The sequence below is a fragment of the Poeciliopsis prolifica genome, unplaced genomic scaffold (genome assembly GCF_027474105.1).
Source record: "Poeciliopsis prolifica strain line A6 unplaced genomic scaffold, Auburn_PproV2 SCAFFOLD035, whole genome shotgun sequence".
In the NCBI taxonomy this organism is placed as follows: Eukaryota; Metazoa; Chordata; class Actinopteri; order Cyprinodontiformes; family Poeciliidae; genus Poeciliopsis; species Poeciliopsis prolifica.
The window spans coordinates 1289065-1308437 of record NW_026562410.1 but is presented as its reverse complement, the minus strand read 5'-3'; the positions used below and the strand labels follow the sequence as shown (position 1 = coordinate 1308437).

The following is a 19373-nucleotide window of genomic DNA, read 5'->3' as shown; positions in this document are numbered from 1 at the left end:
GGAATTGACTCAGTGTGGCTAAATAAAAATGCTCAACAATTTGTTCTGATTTTTATTTGTAAAAGAAAAAAAAATAATAATTTTCCTTCCACCTCATATTATGCACTACTGCATGTTGGTCTTACATAATGGATGTATTATGACAACACAGGGACAGGTTTAAAGGGTTATGAACAGTTTGTCAAGGCACTTTATAAACGACCGAAAGCTTGTTTGTTCTTTGTCTTGATTTGACTTCTCCCTTCTACCTGCTGTTTGAATTGTGTCACATGTTCGTAATCAAAGCGATATCACAAACACAACCATTACTACCATTACATGTAGTTAGGATTGAATAGGTGTTATTAGACTCAGAGTGAGAGATCTGTATCATAGAAATAATGTTTCTGTTTTTATAAGAAACAGATACAATCTGGTCCAATTTTAGCAAGAAAAATGTACCTAGTTGCACTTTATTACATATCCTCAAAATAAATAAACACAAAATATATAACTAAAATCCGACATAACATCTCTTTAACATAATAAACTTTAAAATAGTGCCTACTTTTTTTTTTTAGTAAGCAGAACTTATACGTAATGTACAGAAAATACTGTTCAAAAATGTACAAAATGCAGCAAACAAATATATCAAGTATAGTGCAGGTTTTTTTCCAAACAGTATTCCAATACTGACAACTGGTCATTAGCAGGTAATAGCATTGCCATGTAATAACATGTAATAACAAAGTATGAGCAGCAAACAGTTTTGTGACATAACTTAGTTGTTTTGATTAATGAATTATCACACACAAATGTTATAGTGAAGTCCAAAAAATACTATATGTGTAGGATGAATAGTAGAATGTTTCCCTTACTGTGGAACCAATATTTCTGGTTCTGTTCTCTTGTGTGACAACAGCAAACAGGTCCAAAATTAAAAGAAAAAATAAAAATAAATAAATTAATAGTTAAGATTTAAAGCATAATCATCAGAACGATGAACCCTATCCCACCAGTCACTCACACCTGCAAACACACTAAACTGGACGAATACTACCACCATTTATCCTCTACATACACTGAAAGTATCGTCAAAGTTCCTTCTTCATAAAAGCAGATACAGTCTCGCGGAATCTCAGTAGATTTTTTATTTTGCTTTTTTTTTTTTATGCGAAGCTAAGCCAGCAAACTTTGATGACTTGCCTCGGTTCATCACAGCCTGCCGTAAGCTGCACTTTGTGTCAGTAGCATGTTTGCTTCTGGAAGGAGACTCAGCAGGATAAGATTTGGTGACTTCAGGTTATGATGAAATTAAATTATTGAAGCGTGACATGCATAAGAACCGGGTAACAAAATGAAAACAGCGAGTACAGCGGGTCAGTGAGTTGGTACTCACACTGCCACAGACCATCTAGCTCTCTCTAATCCTGCCAGTCTTCTCCAAGATGTTTGGGTCCTGCCCAACTGTAGCTTATTAAACACAGACAGTAAACTGTGCGAGTCCTGTTCATTTTCTGCGAGCGCTCCCTGGTCTCTTGATTTGCCAGAGATGATTGTGGATGGTCAGAGCGTCCACGCTAACGGACACAGTCTTGGCGGGGATCACGGTGAACTGCTTGCGGTCTGAGTTGTACTTGTACAGTTTGTCGATCATCTTTTGAGTGATGCTGCGCGGCCCAATGCCCGTGTACTTGATGATCACCTCGGTGTCTGGTGAGTACGTGTAAATGGCGCGGAACTGACACCCGCCGTCACGGAAGAGGATGAACAGGTGGTTGGATTCACACTTTTCCAGCTCCTGGGAAACAAACAACAGTTTTAGTCTGGGGGTATAACAACAAAATTGTTTGGAACGCAACAAAATGCATGAAGATGACAAAAGTTTTATGTGTGCAGCTTGGATTGATTCCAGGAGATTTCACTGACCTCGAGTGTGACATTTTTCTGGACCTCGTTAACTTTTCCAGCTAGGCAGCAATGGGCGATGGCATTGATGATGATTGGCTTGTTGGATTTTGAGCTAGGCTCCTTGAAGAGTTTAGGACCTTTAAGCACACAAAATGTTATTACATTTTTTTTTAAAGTTTATACTTCTAAATGTCCTCAATCATTTGAATCAGACATTTGATATAAGTGTAACTTTTGTTTTTGAGTTTGTAAAGCTAGCTGTGCTAATTGGGTAAATCGCAAAGAAAAACTCCTAAAGTCAGATTTCAACACGCGTAATTATTTTTGTAGGGCTAAAATACTAGATGAGTCCAATTTTCCAGTGACTTCTCTCTAATAGCAGTGTGATATAACGTATGCAACTGGAAGCCTACCAAAAATTGCTCCTTTCACATTTTGTTCCATCAACTCATTATTGGGACAAAAAACTTCGCTGAGAATACATTTAAATCTTCTATTCATTGTGACCTTATGTACCAGGTAATGTCCAGTCAACATGTAAGAGGGATGTTGGATGGTGCTCATTGCAACCATCTCTCACCAGTAGAATCACAAGTAATGAATAATTACTTTTCAGGAATCTTATGCGTCTTTTCTTTTACTTATCAGTATAATCCTTCTGAATTTCCACACTTCTGCTCACCGTTGTACTCCACTGAAGTGACGGATGAGGCTATGGAGCCGATCTCCCAGTCCCGATCCATGTTCCTGCTGGAAGCTCTGCTCATCATGGGGAACGAATCCACAGAGCACACAGATGCAGCCCTTGATGACACGTTAAACACAAGTCAATTGGATAAGCATAAAGATACGCAAAATTTTGAATCTGATTAGTGAATTTTCAAGCACAAGTTCTTACCTGTTTGATTCTGCCCCGCCAGAGATAACACTGTCTGCTTCCGTTGCCAGTGAAAGCGTTGATCCACGATGACTGAAGCTTAAATCCGCTAAAAAGAACGAGAGAAGGTAGCATCAGTGCATGTTACAGTTCACATTTGATTGCCCCCATTCTGATCCTGAACTACGGTACAGTTAGAACAAGTAGTCACTTTATATATAGCATATATACATATATGAACACATAGTTTATATATTTTGTTTTTTTGTTTTGGTCATTTTCGCTTAATAAGTTGTACATGCTTGTTTGACATTATGCAGAGCAGGTTAGAGACGTTCACCTCCCCTGCTGGCTGCTCCTGAATTCTGGTTTTTCATTAACATAGACACCTTCAGAGAATCACCTGTGTGACACACATGCACACATTTACATGAGGACACACAGGACAGCGCACAGGACACTAAAGCCAACCAAGTCATAATTAAACAAACATGTAAACAATTCAAAACAACATACAACACTCTGTAAGCCCCAATGATGGTCTTACGTGTGGTGGACCCTTTAGGAAGGCTGCTGGAATATCCCCGGTGCATTGATTTGGGTCTGTTCCCGCGGGGTTTGGTCTTGGTGCGGGGCTTGACCAGACCCTGCTCTTCCATTAGGGCTTCCTGCTTCCGCCGCAGATACTCCTGTTTAATAAGCTCTCGACGAGCCTTCTCCTCTTCCTTACGGATGCGCTCCTCTTCTGCCTTACGCCTTGAATAAACATCATAACAGTTAAGGCTTACTATTTTAGCTTTGTTTGTGAAAACAGTCCAAGGACAGGCTATGTTATTTTTTGTGCACGAGTCTCGCCCAGCACATACCGTGCCTCGTCACGTTTGATCTCGCTCTCTGCTTCTTGCTGCTGTTTTCGGAGTCTCGCCTCCTCAGCTTTGCGCTGCTGTTTGAGGAGGAAGGCAGCGCGGCGTTTTGCCATTTCATCCTCTGCTTTCTCATCGTCCTGTATTGTAAATAGATCACCGTGCCTTGAGAAAGTATCATTTATCTTTTTTCTCTTGAACCTTTCCCCATTTTATCATGTTACAAAGAGAAATGATTTATGTAATAGAACAATTCAAAATAGCTCTGGAAATGGAAAGTAAATGACACAGTTTTAGCAATTGTTTGAGTATGAAAGTTAAAAGTATGATGTGCATTTGTATTCATTTGTATTTTGTCTATACATCCACTGTACTTAAAATGTAGTGCAACTAACAGACTTCAGATGTGAGCTAATAAGGCATTTGCCTAGTAATTTATTTTCAGCATAAAATCATCTACATTTGTTGGCCTATTCAAAGGCCATGGCCTAAATTAAGAATGAAAAGAAGAAAAATTAAGTCTGAGTGTACAGACACGCTTCAAAACACTTGTAGTCAAGTATACCTCGACCCAGTATTAGCTCATGGTAACTAAATATAAATGCACACAACTCATTCAAAGTTTATTTTTGAAAACCTTGCTTCCTACTCTTTCTACATCACATGCCTTACATGATGGTTTATCACCAATATACTGCAATAATGCAATATATACTGCAATAATGCAATGCGAGTTTGTGGTTACAAATTTACAAATAGTAAAAAGGGAGATGTAAATGGCTGTGACGATGAGGCTCTTTACATGTCATCGCACCAGACAAACAACAGCAATAACATTTTGGATTTACCTTAAAGAAGAAGCCCAGCATTCCTTTCTGCTCTCCTTCTGCTGTGCCGTCTGTGATATCTGCACCGCCATCCTCCACTGGATCTTTGAGCTCTGACAGGTCCACCTTGATCAGCTGACTCCTGGTCCTACCGCTCTCATCGACGTCAACACTTTGTTTGCTGTAGTTGGTGGTTTGTTCTTCCTCTTGCTCTGCATCCCATGTTGCAGATTCAGATGTCTTGGTAATAACTGGTGGGTCTTGCGATTTCAGTTTATCTAATAAGTACACATCTCCATCCCCGTTGCTTTCATGGACTCTGAAGGTAGAGTTCCTCTGAACCTTCTGAACTCCAGCTGTCTCCAGTTCTCCATCATTACATTCTCTTGAAGAAGTGTTACTACCTGGGAATGGGTCAGTAGACTTGGTTAGGGAAGACTTGTTATTTTCTTTATTTTGTTTGCGGTCTGCCGCTTTGCTGCGTTGGCTGGAGGTGAGTTTGGGGGGACGCCGAAAAGGCATCGGAGCGGTGCCGCCAATATCTACAAAGTGAACTGCAAAGGACCTTGAGTCTGAAGTAGAGGATAAGGTTTGGGGTGTGTTGGGGTCTATCCCAGAATCTGTGCTTTTCTCTGTTTGTGCATGGTCTGGTGGTGAGACAACACTTTGCTTCATTAGAAAATCTTGCTGAAGGGAAAGCTGCATCATTTGTTTCTGGATGGAGCTAATAGCTTGATTGAGCATGTCTATGGAGTTTGAACATTCATTGAAATCCGGTTCAGAGCTATTATCATGGCTAAGGGTGTTCCAGCTATCATCTCTTGTCATTGTCCACCCGTCTGTTTGACTTGTCAGAGAATCGAGACAGGAATCGTCTTTACAAGCTTGGGTCTTTGCTTTCTTCCTCTCTGCAGCTGTTGGTCCAGAAGATTCAAGGGAGTGTTTCATAGGTAAAGGAAGTGTGTCGCTCCTCCCTCCACTCTTTTTAACAATGTTCAAAAATGCGGCTTTCCCAAGCTTTAGTCTCTGCTTTGCATTCAGGGCTTCCATCTTCTTCTTCTGATATTCTATTGCACGCCTCTGCTCTTCCAACTGCATGTGAAGTTGTAGCAGCTCCGAAGGCACAACCGGACCAGTCATTATATTTTTCCCCAACATGGTGCTAGGCTCCTTCGCCTGCCACTGAGGGGGAATCTCAGAACCATCCGGCGTAGACTTTTGGGAGCTGCTCGTACTTGAGTATCCATCACGAAGGCCAAGTTTAAGCAGCTTTCTCTCTGCAAAGCTGGTCATCTTGATTCCCGCGCTGCCTGAAGCACTGCAGCTGCTTGCCCACGACACAGTGCTGGGACAAGGACTTGAACGTCCGCTTGCATCTTCCTTATCCTCATGCTCGCTTACCTTCAAGTCTTCTCGAAGCTTTGCTGACTCGATTTCTCCGTCTCCGAATTCTGCAATGTAGCCCTCGACTAAACAATTCCCCCTCAGCGTCTTCTCCAACTCTCTCTGATCATCCTCATCATCTTCCTCGAGGTCTGCAATATCTGAATCAGAGTCATGTCCTGCCTCTATCACTGAGGTGTGTGGCGTCTTCTCTGGTTCGACAGCCAGGTGAAGAAAAAAGCCTGAAGACTCTGAGCTACCAACTGACCCGTCTGTACAGGGTTTGGAAGAACTGAGAACTGAACCAACCACATGCAGTTTCTTTTTTGAGGAGAAAGGGACGTGTGCAGTTCTTGTTTTGACAGCTTCTGCCCTGCTGCGACTCTCTCCACTTTCCTCCTGCTTGTTCAGCGATATACCCTTCTCCTTGGCTGGCTTAGCAATAGTTGGCATCAAAGGCTCCAGATAGTAGCTGTCTCTCTGACAATCGAGAGCCAATGGACTTGCATCATGACGGAAAACATGAGAGCCATCGGAAGCCCTGGTGGACGATGCTAGTTTCTGCGGTTCCAGCTCATCCTGCTCCATGTCCCTGCCGATTCGGTGTCGAGAAAAAGCCGATGGGTGAATAACAGAAACCAGTTCCTCTTCCTCAATTTCCTCCTCTTCGTCTTCTATGCGCATGTGACTGAGTAAACTTTGGCCACTGAGTCGGTGCTGAGGCAGACTGGACCCCAGCATGTGTTTTGGGGTTATGCTCAAGATGTTAGAGGCCAAGCTGTCCCTGCTTATGGTGCGAGCGAGGCTAATGCTGTCTTCATCGTCCTCCTTGGCAAAATGCATAGCATATGGCACTGGCTGGGACAAAGGTCTAACAGAGAAAAGGGACACCATGAGTTTTACAGACTAAAATAAGGCAGTTGTTGAACGGTTGAATTTGTACACCCACTTCTACTGCTGCCACGAACTGAGAACTGCTTTTATCAGCGATAAACAGAAGTAATCATAACCTCACCCTGTCCTTCTTTCTGGCCATGCCACTATTGAGTCCTGGCGTTGTCCATCTGTTCGCGCCATTGAGTTTGACCTTTTTCTCAAATCTGTGAGGAGCAAATATTAATCATATTCAAGAACAAATTTGAAAAATCACTAGCAAGTAATTTTAATTTCAAGTCTGGAAGCTTCAAACAAACTCAAGTCACTTTTTTATACATGTAGTAATTAATGAGCAGTAAATACAGAGGAACAGAAGAAAGATACATTGAAGACAATCAGGGTCTGATGACCCTCGTTTGTTCACACTCAGGAGCAAAACCAAGATGCAGTTCCTTCATAAAATATTATGACCACCAGAATTTTTTTCTGTTTATCACCTTGCAACCAAAACATTTAATATACTTTGATAGGGTTGTATGAGAAGGATCAATGCTAAGTAGCGGACAATTGCAAAGCAGAAAAGAAAGATGCTGTTATTAGAATATGGGGGAGCAGAATGTGCACCAATCTGATTTGTACTACCTGAAGTGCTCTTCTCAACCAAATGTTGTTGTCTCTGTCTCAGTGGCAGTAATGAATGAGATGGGCTAGAGGTTGATGTGGCGCTGAGACAGAAAAACAAAGAAAATATTTAAAATTATTTTAAATATAAGTTGCCTTATACACATTTCTGCAGCCATATTCCTACTAATGCAACATCTGTTTACAAACGGACTTTTGGTTCAGTTGTATTTATTGGTATATTCCTGTCCTGAATAGTAGGCAGTTGCTTAGTTATGTAGTGTGTGGATAAAAAGCAGTTACTGAATATGTATACTACATATTCAGTACAAATTTGAAAGCCTATTTTCAGCAATAATTAATGATGTCACAATTTAGACAAGTACATGCAAACATCCAAATGGTCCAATTCTAGTGGAATTTCCTATCCAAAAAAATCCACAGAATGATACTAAATAATATTTGTTACTTCAGCATTTTTGGCTTAATACCTTTGGTCATTTGTGGCAGTTGTGGTCAAGATGTCCACTGAGTTTGATGAAGGCATGAAGCTTCGTTTAGTGACATTTGAGACGGCCACATAGGACCGAGAATGTTTGGGCTGCAGCAGCACTCTCACTAAAACATAACACATAAGGGAAAAAAACAAACAAAAAAAAAACAAACACAAAGAGCAGCTGTTTGTGTCAGGATTAATAACAAAAATAAAATTCTTTGTGTTGCTTTAACCTAAATTAATTTAGTTACATAATCCTAAGAAACTCTGTTATGTAAAAAAATATTTTACCATCTTTGACATCCTGAAGGTCTCTGGGATGTACAAAGTCAGGCTTCACATTTTCAAACCACCAGAAAAGCTCAGCAATGAAGACCATGACATTGTTCTGAATGACAAAAAACATACAATGTGATTAATTTTAAGAGATATAAATGGCTAAGAGTCTCAGAATTGCTACCTTTAAATGTAGCTGTTCATATTTTGTTGAAGACAGTGACAAACTAATCTTGTGCTCACTGCTTAAGATTTTTACCAATATCAGATCAGTGGACCAAAAGCAGGTGGGACATTGTAATAGGCAAGAAATAACTGCAAGACATGTTCTTTTGTGATAAACAGCTTATAGGGAGAGCAGCAAAGTCTTAAGAAGACATATTTAATATTTGAAAAACAAATATTTATTTAACTAGCTACGACTTGCATCCTTTTTACATTACACAACTAAAAATGACTGCATCCATCCATTTTTTATGTGACCAATGACAGGGAGATTTCTTTCCAGAAGTCAAGAAATTAAAAGTGGGAAAAATCCAGTTTTTTTTTTTTTTTTTTTTTTCAATAAGTACAACACAGAGATGCACAGCACATACAACAATGTCCACATACACAAATCTAAAGCTAGTGTCAAGAGGCCAGTCAATCTAGTGAACCCTCACATGCACATGGAAAACATAGAAACTATAAACTGGAAGGACTCAGTAAGGATTCAACAGTGCCAACATCTGTGTGTCAGTGCAGCCCAAAACAGCTCCAAAGAAACATTTTCTGTTTACCTTCAACACAGGTGGCGAGTAGAGCAGATCCTCCGGGTTCAGGAAGAAGCAGTTGTTCAGATACTCATTACAAAACTCCTTCAGCAGCTGGATATTGTACATGCTGTCGGCTATGGAGGGAACTTCCTTCAAGCAGATATCTGCACCCAACACAACAATAATTGTTCATCTCAAATAGCCTATTTATTAAGTCAATGTTTCTGTTTTTTTATTTCAGACATTTGCATTTTGGAAGATGCTCTTACATCTGGTGAGTGTCATCATTTTGGAGTTTTTTGGGGGGGTTTCTTTTGTGCTTGAATTTTGAACATTTTCTTATGGTTTATGCTCAATAACTCTTAGCATATTCAGTTAATGTCCTTGTGTTCATTGATGTTAGTGTGTGAGTATGGAAGTTGGTACTGAGTGAAGAGGATTCAAAGTTAGATAACAGCTATAAATTAACTATAAAATCAAAGTAGAGGAAGAAAAGCTATTTATAAGGAAACTGTTTCATATGAGCATGTTGGATGTTTATTAGGTGTTCTGCAACACAAAGCTAATATTCAGTGGACGCCTGGTCATTTCACTGTTTTGATAATTTTGCAGTTCTGTGTCCGATTTTCCATCAACTCTTAATCATTTTATTTTTATTTTAAATTAATGATGGCATGTTTTACAGCGACTCTTTTCTCACATGGCGTGATGACACCTCTGCTAATAAACAAATTAGTTTATCACTGTTCATAGCAGAAGAACTAAAATCAGAAAAAAAATATATTTCATAGGTTTAAAAGAGAAATTATAATCAACTCTAATCAGTATCAGCAGAACATCAGCTATAAAGCTTCATTCTACAGGAAAAATTTTCACTCTTGTTTCTAATCAAGAAAAGAAAAACTATTAAAAAATAAATAAAACAACCCGTCTAACCTTCGAGTTTAATAACTTCTGGGCAATAGAAGTGGATCACGGCAAGCAGGGCTGTGCCATCGCTCACATCCTTCAATATGTCTTCCACCAAGGGAAAGTGCTGAAGAGTGCGACCTGAAAGATGATCTCTGCGATACCGCACCTACGGAGCAGGACAGCATCCAAGTTTACAAAATGAACACAAGCTTATTTGATCAAACGGAAAACCACATACACACTTGTCACACACAGACAAGAAATAATTTGGTGGACGTTAACAATGGAATGAAACATGCAGTGAGTGGACATGTGGAGCCATCTGAAAGTGTGCTTTATGCATGCTGCTTGACAGTATCGACGTGTTTGAAGTGAACTGAAGTGAATTCTCTGAATATTTTAATGGGGGCAGATGACTGTAGAAGGAAAACGCTACAGAGCTTCAAAATGAAAGCTAACCAACAGGGAAAGCAGTTTCATGCATTGGTTGTTTCTTGTTTTGCCACTAGGTGGCACTAGATATTTTTCCCTGTGCATAAGTGTTTCTATAACAAGGTGTTTTACTCATTGTGCTTTCCTCTTCTTAACTCTCATCAAAGTTTATTTTAATACAACTTTCCTAGCATGTGTCCAAGTGTGAAACATACGTACACAACAGCATTCCACTCAGACACACATACAAACACAAGGATAGCAAACATTTACACTTACAGGTACAAGCTTCCAGTACCATTTGGAGGGAGACTAGTTTCCGAGAGGCACACAAGGAGGAAGGTTAATGGGACACAAATGGGGAGAGCAGCAGACAAGTAAAGGATCAGAAACAGCGACACCGAATCAGAATTACCTCCTGTTAGACAGGAGATAGGTCTGATAGGAATGGGTATGGAAAAGGATTAGAATGAAACATATCACAAACAATGTCATTTTAAGCACAGTTAACAACAAATATTGCATCAATTCTCAACAAACTAGAAAAAAATGCACAACTTAGTTAATTTCTGTAATTCAAAACTCTGGAATAGTTCAAGTTCAGTTCGTGACAGATTTTAAGTGTTTATAAACCAGCAGCTAATCTCAAATTCAATTTCGCTTGTATGCTGAAAGTATTTTATAGAAAATGGCTAAGTGTGGCATATGGGATTTTGTCATAAAGGAACACACAAGAAAAACAGAGAATAAAAACACAAAAGGGGATCACACACTGACACAAGTGGCCACAAATCATCTATGACAGTTTCACAAAGTCAACAAGACCACTATATCCAACGAGCATAACTACATTTCCAAACAATAACACTATTTAACACACCGAGCCTTTGAATTGTTTCAGTGAGATGAAAGCACAGAGAGCCGAGTACCTTGTGGTGGCTAGGTGACTCCAGTAAGTGCTGCTTCATTTTACACTCTTTTTCTATTAACTCCCTCATTTTTATGGTGATCTAATGGGAAGACAAAAAAAATATTAGTTGAAATAATTTAAAACATTCAAAAATAAAAAGAGAACAGATCCGATTGATTAAAACCTTGTTAATCCAAAGGATCATAGCCTCTTCCAGGTCGTAAGGAAGCTCTTTGGAGGCACTGATGTTTGAAAAGCGTTTGACACACGACACCACCTTCTCTACGCTGATCATTTCCACTGTGTAGGCCATCATCAGAGCATCAATGAGGTTGATGTGGGCACTCTAGGAAAAGAAAGAGATTTGGAATTTGTTTTACTTTAAAATTATTGAGAATATGAAGTAGAATGACAAAATTTTTATTTGTTTCAACTTCTAATGGCTGCCTCAGAGTCTTAAGTGCCTCTTTTGGAGAACAAACACATCAATTTACTGAGCAAACATTATTCTCAGGGTTTGTTTCTCAACCAACTTAGATGACTGTGTTTTCGCAACTGTGGGGGATATAACTAACATCTCTGTGGAAAGGATTCCCATGAAATAAACATGTTGAACATTGTGACTCTTAAATATTCTTGTGCACTCTAAATCCAACTAAACTGTCACGTCAGATATTCAATTATTTACTGCAACATTCTAAGCTTGTATTTGTATAATGAAAGGAGCTAAATGGGAAATTTTAAAATCCAGATTCTCTCCAGGGCTCCTACTTTTGTGCCAAACTTAGCTCTGTCATTGATTAAAACGTGTCTGGACAAGTTAAGTTTATAAAACAAATTCTAAAACGCTCATAGCAAACAAATAATTTCTAATTCAGACACGTCAGGCCATTTTCTCAGGCTTATTGTATATGTCTCAGCTTTTTGTTTCAGAAGGAGGCACTGACCATTTTAATGGGAGATGAGCTGAGATCTCTGTCAGACACTGGTGTGCTGTTGGTCTCCAGGACATAGATCCCTTTTCTGGACAGGGCCTGTAGGACAGACTGGTGGCCTTGGAGGTAGGCGGCCTGTTCAGCGGGAAGGATGAGTCCGCACACACGACCGTAGAGCTCTCCAGACAGCAGCAGGTGAATGATGGGGGGCTTGATGTGCTCCTGCTCATACTGGTCGGTATAGAATGGGTCTCGAAGATCTGAAGGGATGTGATCTGGAAAACAGTCACGATGAGATGACACTTAAATTTCTCCTGTTTTTCTTGCCTCATTTATCACCGTCATTCATGCAGCTTTTTTTTTTCTTGACACGTGTTTTACTAGTTGCTCGTGTTACATAACCACAAAGCTTTCAGTGGACAGACTATCAAGGTATTAGACGATCTGAAGGGGAAAAAAAAAAACCACAACCCTAGGACAAACTCAGATGCTGAACAACACGTCAGCGAGGCATGCTGTGAACCAGAGGCTTTAAGTCAATGAGTTAACTGACTTAGAGGTGATGTTTAAGCTGCTGTTTTCCTGCTTGTGGTCACAGACATGGTGGCAGTTATTTTTATATGCCTCTGACTTGTTAATCCAGATTTAAAGCCTGCAGGACTCGCGACATTTAGCTTCCAGCACGTTCAGGGCTGATGCAGACAGGTGGTGCCAAGAGCAGGGTTGTTTTATGTTTATAATTATTTACATTGCAAAGAAATAGAGACAAACCCATTTCTGTTATTAAAGATGCATTTAATTTACCCAGTGGATCAAATGAGATGACCAACAGGACTCTCTCATTCAATGTTAAATTAAAGTTCCAATAATTGTTAATGGAAAACTAGCTAAAAACAGTAATTTCACAAATTAAAACAACAAATAAAGTAAACAAAAAAGCTTAACACTGGAAAACAGGGTTGAAAGGGGGTTCACAAAGTGATCCAATTCTCATTTTGTGAACCACATTCACAATGATTCCACATGATGATGCAATCACTCCTCCCATAAAATCCACCAGATAAAAGTATTTTGCAGAGATTTGTCCCATCTTGTTGGCTATCTTTAGTTGTATAAAGCTTTATGCAAAGCTTTAACAAGCGCTTCCAGTTTATGTTAGTAGCATATTGGCACAAAAGTGTACTTTGAGAATTAGAAAGACATACAAACTCTATTTTAAGACATTTGATGTATGCAAATTTCTTTGTATGTTTGCCACAGTGGTTGCACATGAATAATTTTCTCTTTTGACTGGTATTATATATATATATATATATATATATATATTATATTTATTTTTTTTTTATGTATATATTATCCCTTTTCTAAACTTCCTTGTTGTTTTGTTTAACCAAAAGCCTATGAACAAGCATGGCATAGTTAGGCTCTGTATGAAGAAAATGGATAATATTTGGTAATACTCAACACTTGCCTCTACACAAACTAAATAACCAAAAGAGGGCAAAGCCTTTTGAAAAGTAAATAAACAGCAAGATAGGATCTGAACAGCAGAACTCAGTGAAGACTCAGCTGTGCTTTTCACAGCCTGCTGCATGTTTGACATGGTCTATGCCACAATTTCTTTCTCACTCAGTGCTGTGTGCGTGAGCATCCGAGATCATGTGTGAAACTGCTCTTTGCACACTACATCAGGTCGAATTAAATCTGTCTAGTCTTGCTCCCGCTCCTTCTAAAACCCGCACCGCTCTCTGTCCTGACTCTCCCTCTGCCTCAGCTGCCTTGAATGTCCCCTTGTCCTTCCTGGTTGCCGTGGTGATGGGTGATGAGACGGGAAATGCCAGCATGGCCAATCGTGGGGGCTGGGATGCTGTCCCATCTCCTGTTCGTTTGATCATGCTGTAGTATATGTGTATGTGCGTGTGTGGCAAGAGGAACTATGAAAGTTGAGGGAGGAGCTCCTCTGTAATCCTTGCTGCTAATACTCTGTCAATAGTATCCACCTGATCTAAGCATCACAGCCCACCCTGGTGAGCATGTGTGAGAGTGTGAGGGGAATTAAGAAAGGTTGTCTGTGTGTGGGTTTATACAGGGAAAGGCTTTGTTCCTATTCAGGCACTCTGTCAGACAGGACACATGGATCTTGCTGACAGACGATGCAGGGCTTTCAGACTCTGGGCAATGCAGCAGAAAGATGCATCTCTTCGATTCCAGTAAGAACGCTATAAGGGAGATATTTCCTGAAGAGTTCAAGCTGAGAAAACAGAATCTTTACGATGCACGCATGAGTGCACCTGTCTTACCTAAAAGAAAACAATGGAAGGTGTAAAGTCAGGCTGGCAGCTTTTTTCAGTTTGGATCAAGATTTCAGTATAGCTCAGGACAAATGTGTTTTTTATTCCAAAAAGTATTCAGTTAGTAGCTCTGGTACACTATGTCTGCTTTTCTGCTTCTTTTATGTTCAAAATAAATAAATCTGAATCTGAATTTGATATCGTCATTGTACTCTTACTTAAAAACAGCATGAACTGACTGCTGGATAATAAAAGTTTCATTCAAAAACTATGAATAAAAAAACAATAGAATAGATAGATTAAAAAAAATATGTTTATTTTACATTTTTGGACAAAATCTAGTAAAATAAGTCTCCATTGGTCTCGAATTAGCACGATATGAGTCTAAACAAGACGTCTTTGTTGAGCAGAACACAAGCCTTCAGGTCCAATCCCATTAAACACTTAAGCATGTGACTGGCTGACTCTGACTTTCACACCAGCTGAAAGACAACACCATCCTCCCAGCACCACTGTGTTTCTGTGCAAGTTTGCATTTAAAGCTGCTCAAAGTGTTTTTGGTCTTCTGTCCTAAATGCGACCTTAAGAGACCAGACACATTTGCACTTTTGTTCAAATTGAACAAAGTCAGTGGGGTTTACTTTGTTGATACTTGTTATATAACTGGCACTGCAATGCTGCTTTGCCGAGAAGAGATAAGTTATGTTATGAAATACAAAAACATTTCTCTGTTATGAGATTCAGAAAACAGCTTATATACCAAAAATGAACCTCTGTGAAGCCTGCCTTGGTGAGAAATTATTCTAAAAATGACAACAACAAAAAAAAGCCAGAACACCGTTTGCAAATGCAGTCAGGAACAAAATAATTAGCTCGTGAAGACTCAACCCATTTAGGGTTTTGTCTCCTTCTCTGTGTCAAGTTGCTGAGCTGTGCAAAGCAGAACTCCTGGAGGAAAGCCCCTCATCTAGTACTGCTGAGTCACAAACTGAATGTCATAACAACAACTGTTCTGCAACTTGAGGTTTGCCCCAGTAGCTGCTTCCAAATCCATCATTGTCTCGCCGGGGTCCGTGAACAGCACCATTCACTTCCTGCTCAGACTCCACAGAGAGCAGACAGCGAGTGGCACAGAAACCCACATTAAAGGAGTCATTTCCTGACATTTACTAACCAATGTGGCCTTGTGGTCATTTTTAATATTTTAATAGACCTTAATCTGAGCCAGCAATATTAATGACCTCTGCAGAAAAGAAGCAGTCTGAGTTTCCGGTCCCTATTGGGGGTCATAAAAGCCACATTCTTGGTATTAAAGTTTATTGCTTGAAAAACTGGCTCCTCATTTCATGGAAAAACAAAAACAAAATTAAATCACACCCAACTATGAGTTATGAAAAGGTGCATTAACACTTTACTTTATTGAAAAAGCAAGCCTGAGAAGCCTTAAAAATTGCAACATGACCTTTTCTGTTTTTGAAGACCTTTATCATTAAAAATAAAAGGGGCCTGGAATCAGCTGACACAGAGGTACAGTTCGGATAGGTCAGCAGTCCTTCACGGGGCAAAAACACAGAGAGACGAGTGTCTACATTCACAGTAAGAGAAGACATCGATTCACAGATTAACCTATCTAGCCGTGGGAGGAAATCTGAGTACACAGTGAGCGTACGGACGCTGGAAAACCAGTACAAGTCTCACCAGCAGATTCATATGTGGAACACAGAAATATATATTTCTAAGATTTAAAAATCTCCACATAGAAACAGCACATTGTTAGTGGCTTTCGGTAGTGGCTAAAGTTAGCCACAAGCTAATAAACAAATCCTTAGGTACAATTTGATTTAAAGTCTGCTTAACCATCACTTCTTTTCCTGTTTTTATTTACTAATTAGTATTGTAGCCTGTCCTTGATTTGAGAAGTTTCGAAAATGTCAAGTTTGTGATTTTTGTCCAAAAAAAACCCAATAAATAACCCATCAAAATGGCAAAAGGTTTTTATAGAAAAGCGTAGCAGCAGAGGAAGTATACTCTCCTATAGGTTTAGAGATTCTGTTTACTTAAATTCTCATCCCATATGAATGTTTCTTTTCATTTTAAAGTATCTACAAACAACAAACTACTGCATAGATAGAACAAAGTTTTCAAATAGCGTGAAGCATAATTGTTTGTCGATAGCAAACTGCCGTGTACCTTAATAATAGTCGATGAAAAATGTGATGGAATTTATTTGCCAGGCTTACAAATAATAGCAATCAGTTGCTGGTGCGTTTTTTTGTTTTTTTGTTTTTAATCGTTCACTTAAACCTCTTTATATTTTGCCATGTAACTTACAACCACAAACTGCAGTGTACTTTATTGGACATCTGTGTTTGATAAATGTACAAAAGGCACTTTATACATTTGAAGTTAAATTAAGATTTTCCTTTTTTCCTTCTTTTTTTTTATGAATCTGAAAACTGTGGCATGCATTAGTGCAACCACTTCTCGCTGCACTTACAGCCGCACATCTTTTCAGATACTTCTGTAACAGATTTTCAGATAGGGTGACTGATATGTTTGCCCATTTTTTTGTTTATTTTTTTTGAAAAAATGTTTTATTTCAATCAGATCAAACAAGGAGATTGTGAAAACATTACGCTTAAAGTCTCAATTGGATTTAAGTCTTGACTTTAACTTGGGAATTCTAGCGTAAACACATGCTTTGATCAAGCCTATTCATTTGTTGTTTTACATACGTGTCAAGGGTCATTCTTTTGCTGAAAGGTTAAGATTTTGCAGCCACTACTTCCCTGAACTTAGCTCCAATCATCTTCCTGTCAATCTTTAGCCAGTCTCTAAAACCATGTGTGAAAAAAAAAAAAATAGTATTCCCACAGGCTGGAAAGCCAGACTTTTTACATACATTTCTGAAATATACTCTCTTAAACAGACATATGATTGATTTAATAAGCACCTCTCAGTAAGAAAAGAATAAGAGAGAACCTTACCTTGGCCATAGGCTTTGGCAAACAACCAGCGGAGATTTGCTTCTATTTTGGCCCTGGCGCAGTCATAGAGCTTCATCTGTACAACCTGAGCCTCCATGCTCTCTCCTCCTCCGCCTCCATCCTCCTCATCCTCATCTGCTGCTGCTCCTGCTGTTGTTCTCCTCCAGGTGCTGTCCCTGCCAGCACTCACATCCATCCTGCAGGAAGAGACACAAAGATGTCCCTGCTAGTGGAGGCAAAGAGCATTACATCATCGAAGAACAAAACAAGGAGGGCCCACGGTTCACCTGCTTTTGGCGATGGAGCCAAATAAAACACACCGGTTCACCCAGTCTCACCTGGTCTCTCTGTCAAGTCACTTTATTCCCCCTGAGCCTTTTTAATTCCGACTCTAAAGCAGTTTCTACCAATACGGGGTGGTGATGTGTCTGGCTGGAAAGTCTACAAATGAGTGACAGTTTTCGTTTGCAACCGATTACTTTTGAAAAAACACAACAAACGGTACTTTCAACGCTGGAAACGGTAACAGATGAACGATCCGCACCATAATAAGCTCAGAGTTGACAGGGCGGCTAACCTGCGATCACAGTCGTTCTTAAGCAGCATTTCGCATGAAGAAAGACACTTCTACCAGCACATTCGCGTCCCGTTCGCAGCCTGAGCTTTTCGGACAGGTGTAATGTTAAAACATTGTCATGCTGGGCCTGGCTCCTCCAGTTTAACGGTGGAATAACGGGAGACTCCTCCCTGCTCAGCGGTACAAACCTCCGGCCTGTGGCTGGCAGTGGATGGCCGTTAATCCAGTAATCAAAAAATCTGCGTGGGAACCATTCGGGCGTCCGTCTTCGAGGAAAATTGAAAGCGTGAACAGTGGCCGCTTCATTTTGGAGCTGTCATCGCTCCGGGCAGAGGAGTAACGGGTCCACCGGTGCACGGGCAGCCCTGTTTGTAGGAGGCTGTCTCTATGGGGACGGGTTTTTACCGTCAGGCTGCCTGCAATGCACTGACTCACCAGGCGGGGGCGCTGTTGTTTTACATACAGTGACCGCTCATAAAGACAGTCGTACCTCATTTAGCGGCGATGTGACTAAGTGCAGGTGTTATTTGGGAAATGTTCCTACCACGTCTGCAACTTTAAAGACTGGCTATAGATTATGAACAGGATTTAGGTCGGACTTTGACTAGACCATTCTATTAAACACTTCCGCTTTCGTCCAACTCGTCCAGTTCTCCTGAGTAGAGGTGCTCTGCTTATCTTTCGGGTGTTTTTCAGACTCCAGCAGGCTTTCACACAAGACTGTAGGTGAAGAAGTTATCTTTCTTCTTATTTAGAGGTTTCTGAGAAAAGAAGGACTAATTACACTTGCACATACCAGTTTTATGTTTTATATTTCTAATAAAATTAAAAACAATGGTTCCTTTTTCCTCAGAACTTTGTGCTGTTGCACCATGACACTTGCCAAGACACTTGCCAATTGTTAATTTTGTCAATTTTGCACTCACAGTTTAATATACAATAACAGATTTATGAAATTACTGTCAGATCAGTTTGAATATTCTTCTATCAAACTGACTTGCCTTATTGCTTTGTTTAAGACTTTACCTGAGCCAAATGCAAACATATTGTTTCCTTTAAATTATCAACATTGTGACACAATTTATCAGATCATTAAAGTTTGAAATTTTTATTATTCCATTTGGAAACTTGTATTTAAACGTAAAAGTAAAATGTTTCTTTGAATCAAAGGCAATCATTCCCAAATTTATGTGTAGAGGAATAGATGTATATGTTTGGATAATTTCAGCATTTCTAGTGTGGAACTAGAAATGCAAAGTTATTTTAGCAAGAAATGGAAGAATTGTTGTGTTGAAGTTAGATGTTTGTGCTTAAAAGAGACAACCAGAAGGTGGCGACATTTCTGCATTTACAGATAAATCTGGGCTCCAACACTATACTATAGTTGGTGTTTCTGGCTATTACACCTGTGATGTTATTTGTTAAAATTAAATAAAATTCTAAAAAAAAATAAATAAATAAAAAT

General features: G+C 39.6%; 1 protein-coding gene across 8 annotated transcripts; it reads right to left on the bottom strand.

Annotated features, from left to right (window-relative positions):
* Positions 1–436: 436 nt before the first annotated feature.
* On the bottom strand, positions 437–18314 carry camsap1a (calmodulin regulated spectrin-associated protein 1a). 8 transcript variants are annotated; one of them, XM_055052502.1, is made up of 22 exons: positions 18097–18314; positions 17876–17993; positions 17670–17772; positions 17332–17528; positions 12066–12328; positions 11303–11464; positions 11138–11218; positions 10488–10520; positions 9801–9942; positions 8889–9028; positions 8125–8221; positions 7829–7955; positions 7359–7441; positions 6856–6940; positions 4479–6711; positions 3634–3770; positions 3315–3523; positions 3108–3170; positions 2789–2876; positions 2573–2694; positions 1909–2027; positions 437–1780 (listed from the first exon to the last, which is right to left on the bottom strand). In XM_055052502.1, the coding sequence occupies exons 4-22, from the start codon at positions 17525–17527 to the stop codon at positions 1490–1492; spliced, it is 4671 nt and encodes a 1556-aa protein (XP_054908477.1). In that variant the 5' UTR covers position 17528; positions 17670–17772; positions 17876–17993; positions 18097–18314; the 3' UTR covers positions 437–1489. The 8 variants fall into 8 exon arrangements, with proteins under 8 accessions (XP_054908477.1, XP_054908478.1, XP_054908473.1 ...); XM_055052503.1 differs by having other exon boundaries at positions 17619–17772; positions 17909–17993; XM_055052498.1 differs by having other exon boundaries at positions 17909–17993.
* Positions 18315–19373: the final 1059 nt, after the last annotated feature.

Excerpts from the sequence above, each read along its gene's own strand:
- camsap1a (XM_055052502.1), bottom strand. The coding sequence starts at position 17,527 with ATGGATGTGAGTGCTGGCAGGGACAGCACCTGGAGGAGAACAACAGCA. Across the intron at positions 10,521-11,137 it reads AGTCACCTAGCCACCACAAG|TCTCCCTCCAAATGGTACTG; the intron begins GTACTCGGCTCT and ends CTCGGAAACTAG. Across the intron at positions 6,712-6,855 it reads TGGCCAGAAAGAAGGACAGG|ACCTTTGTCCCAGCCAGTGC; the intron begins GTGAGGTTATGA and ends TTTCTCTGTTAG.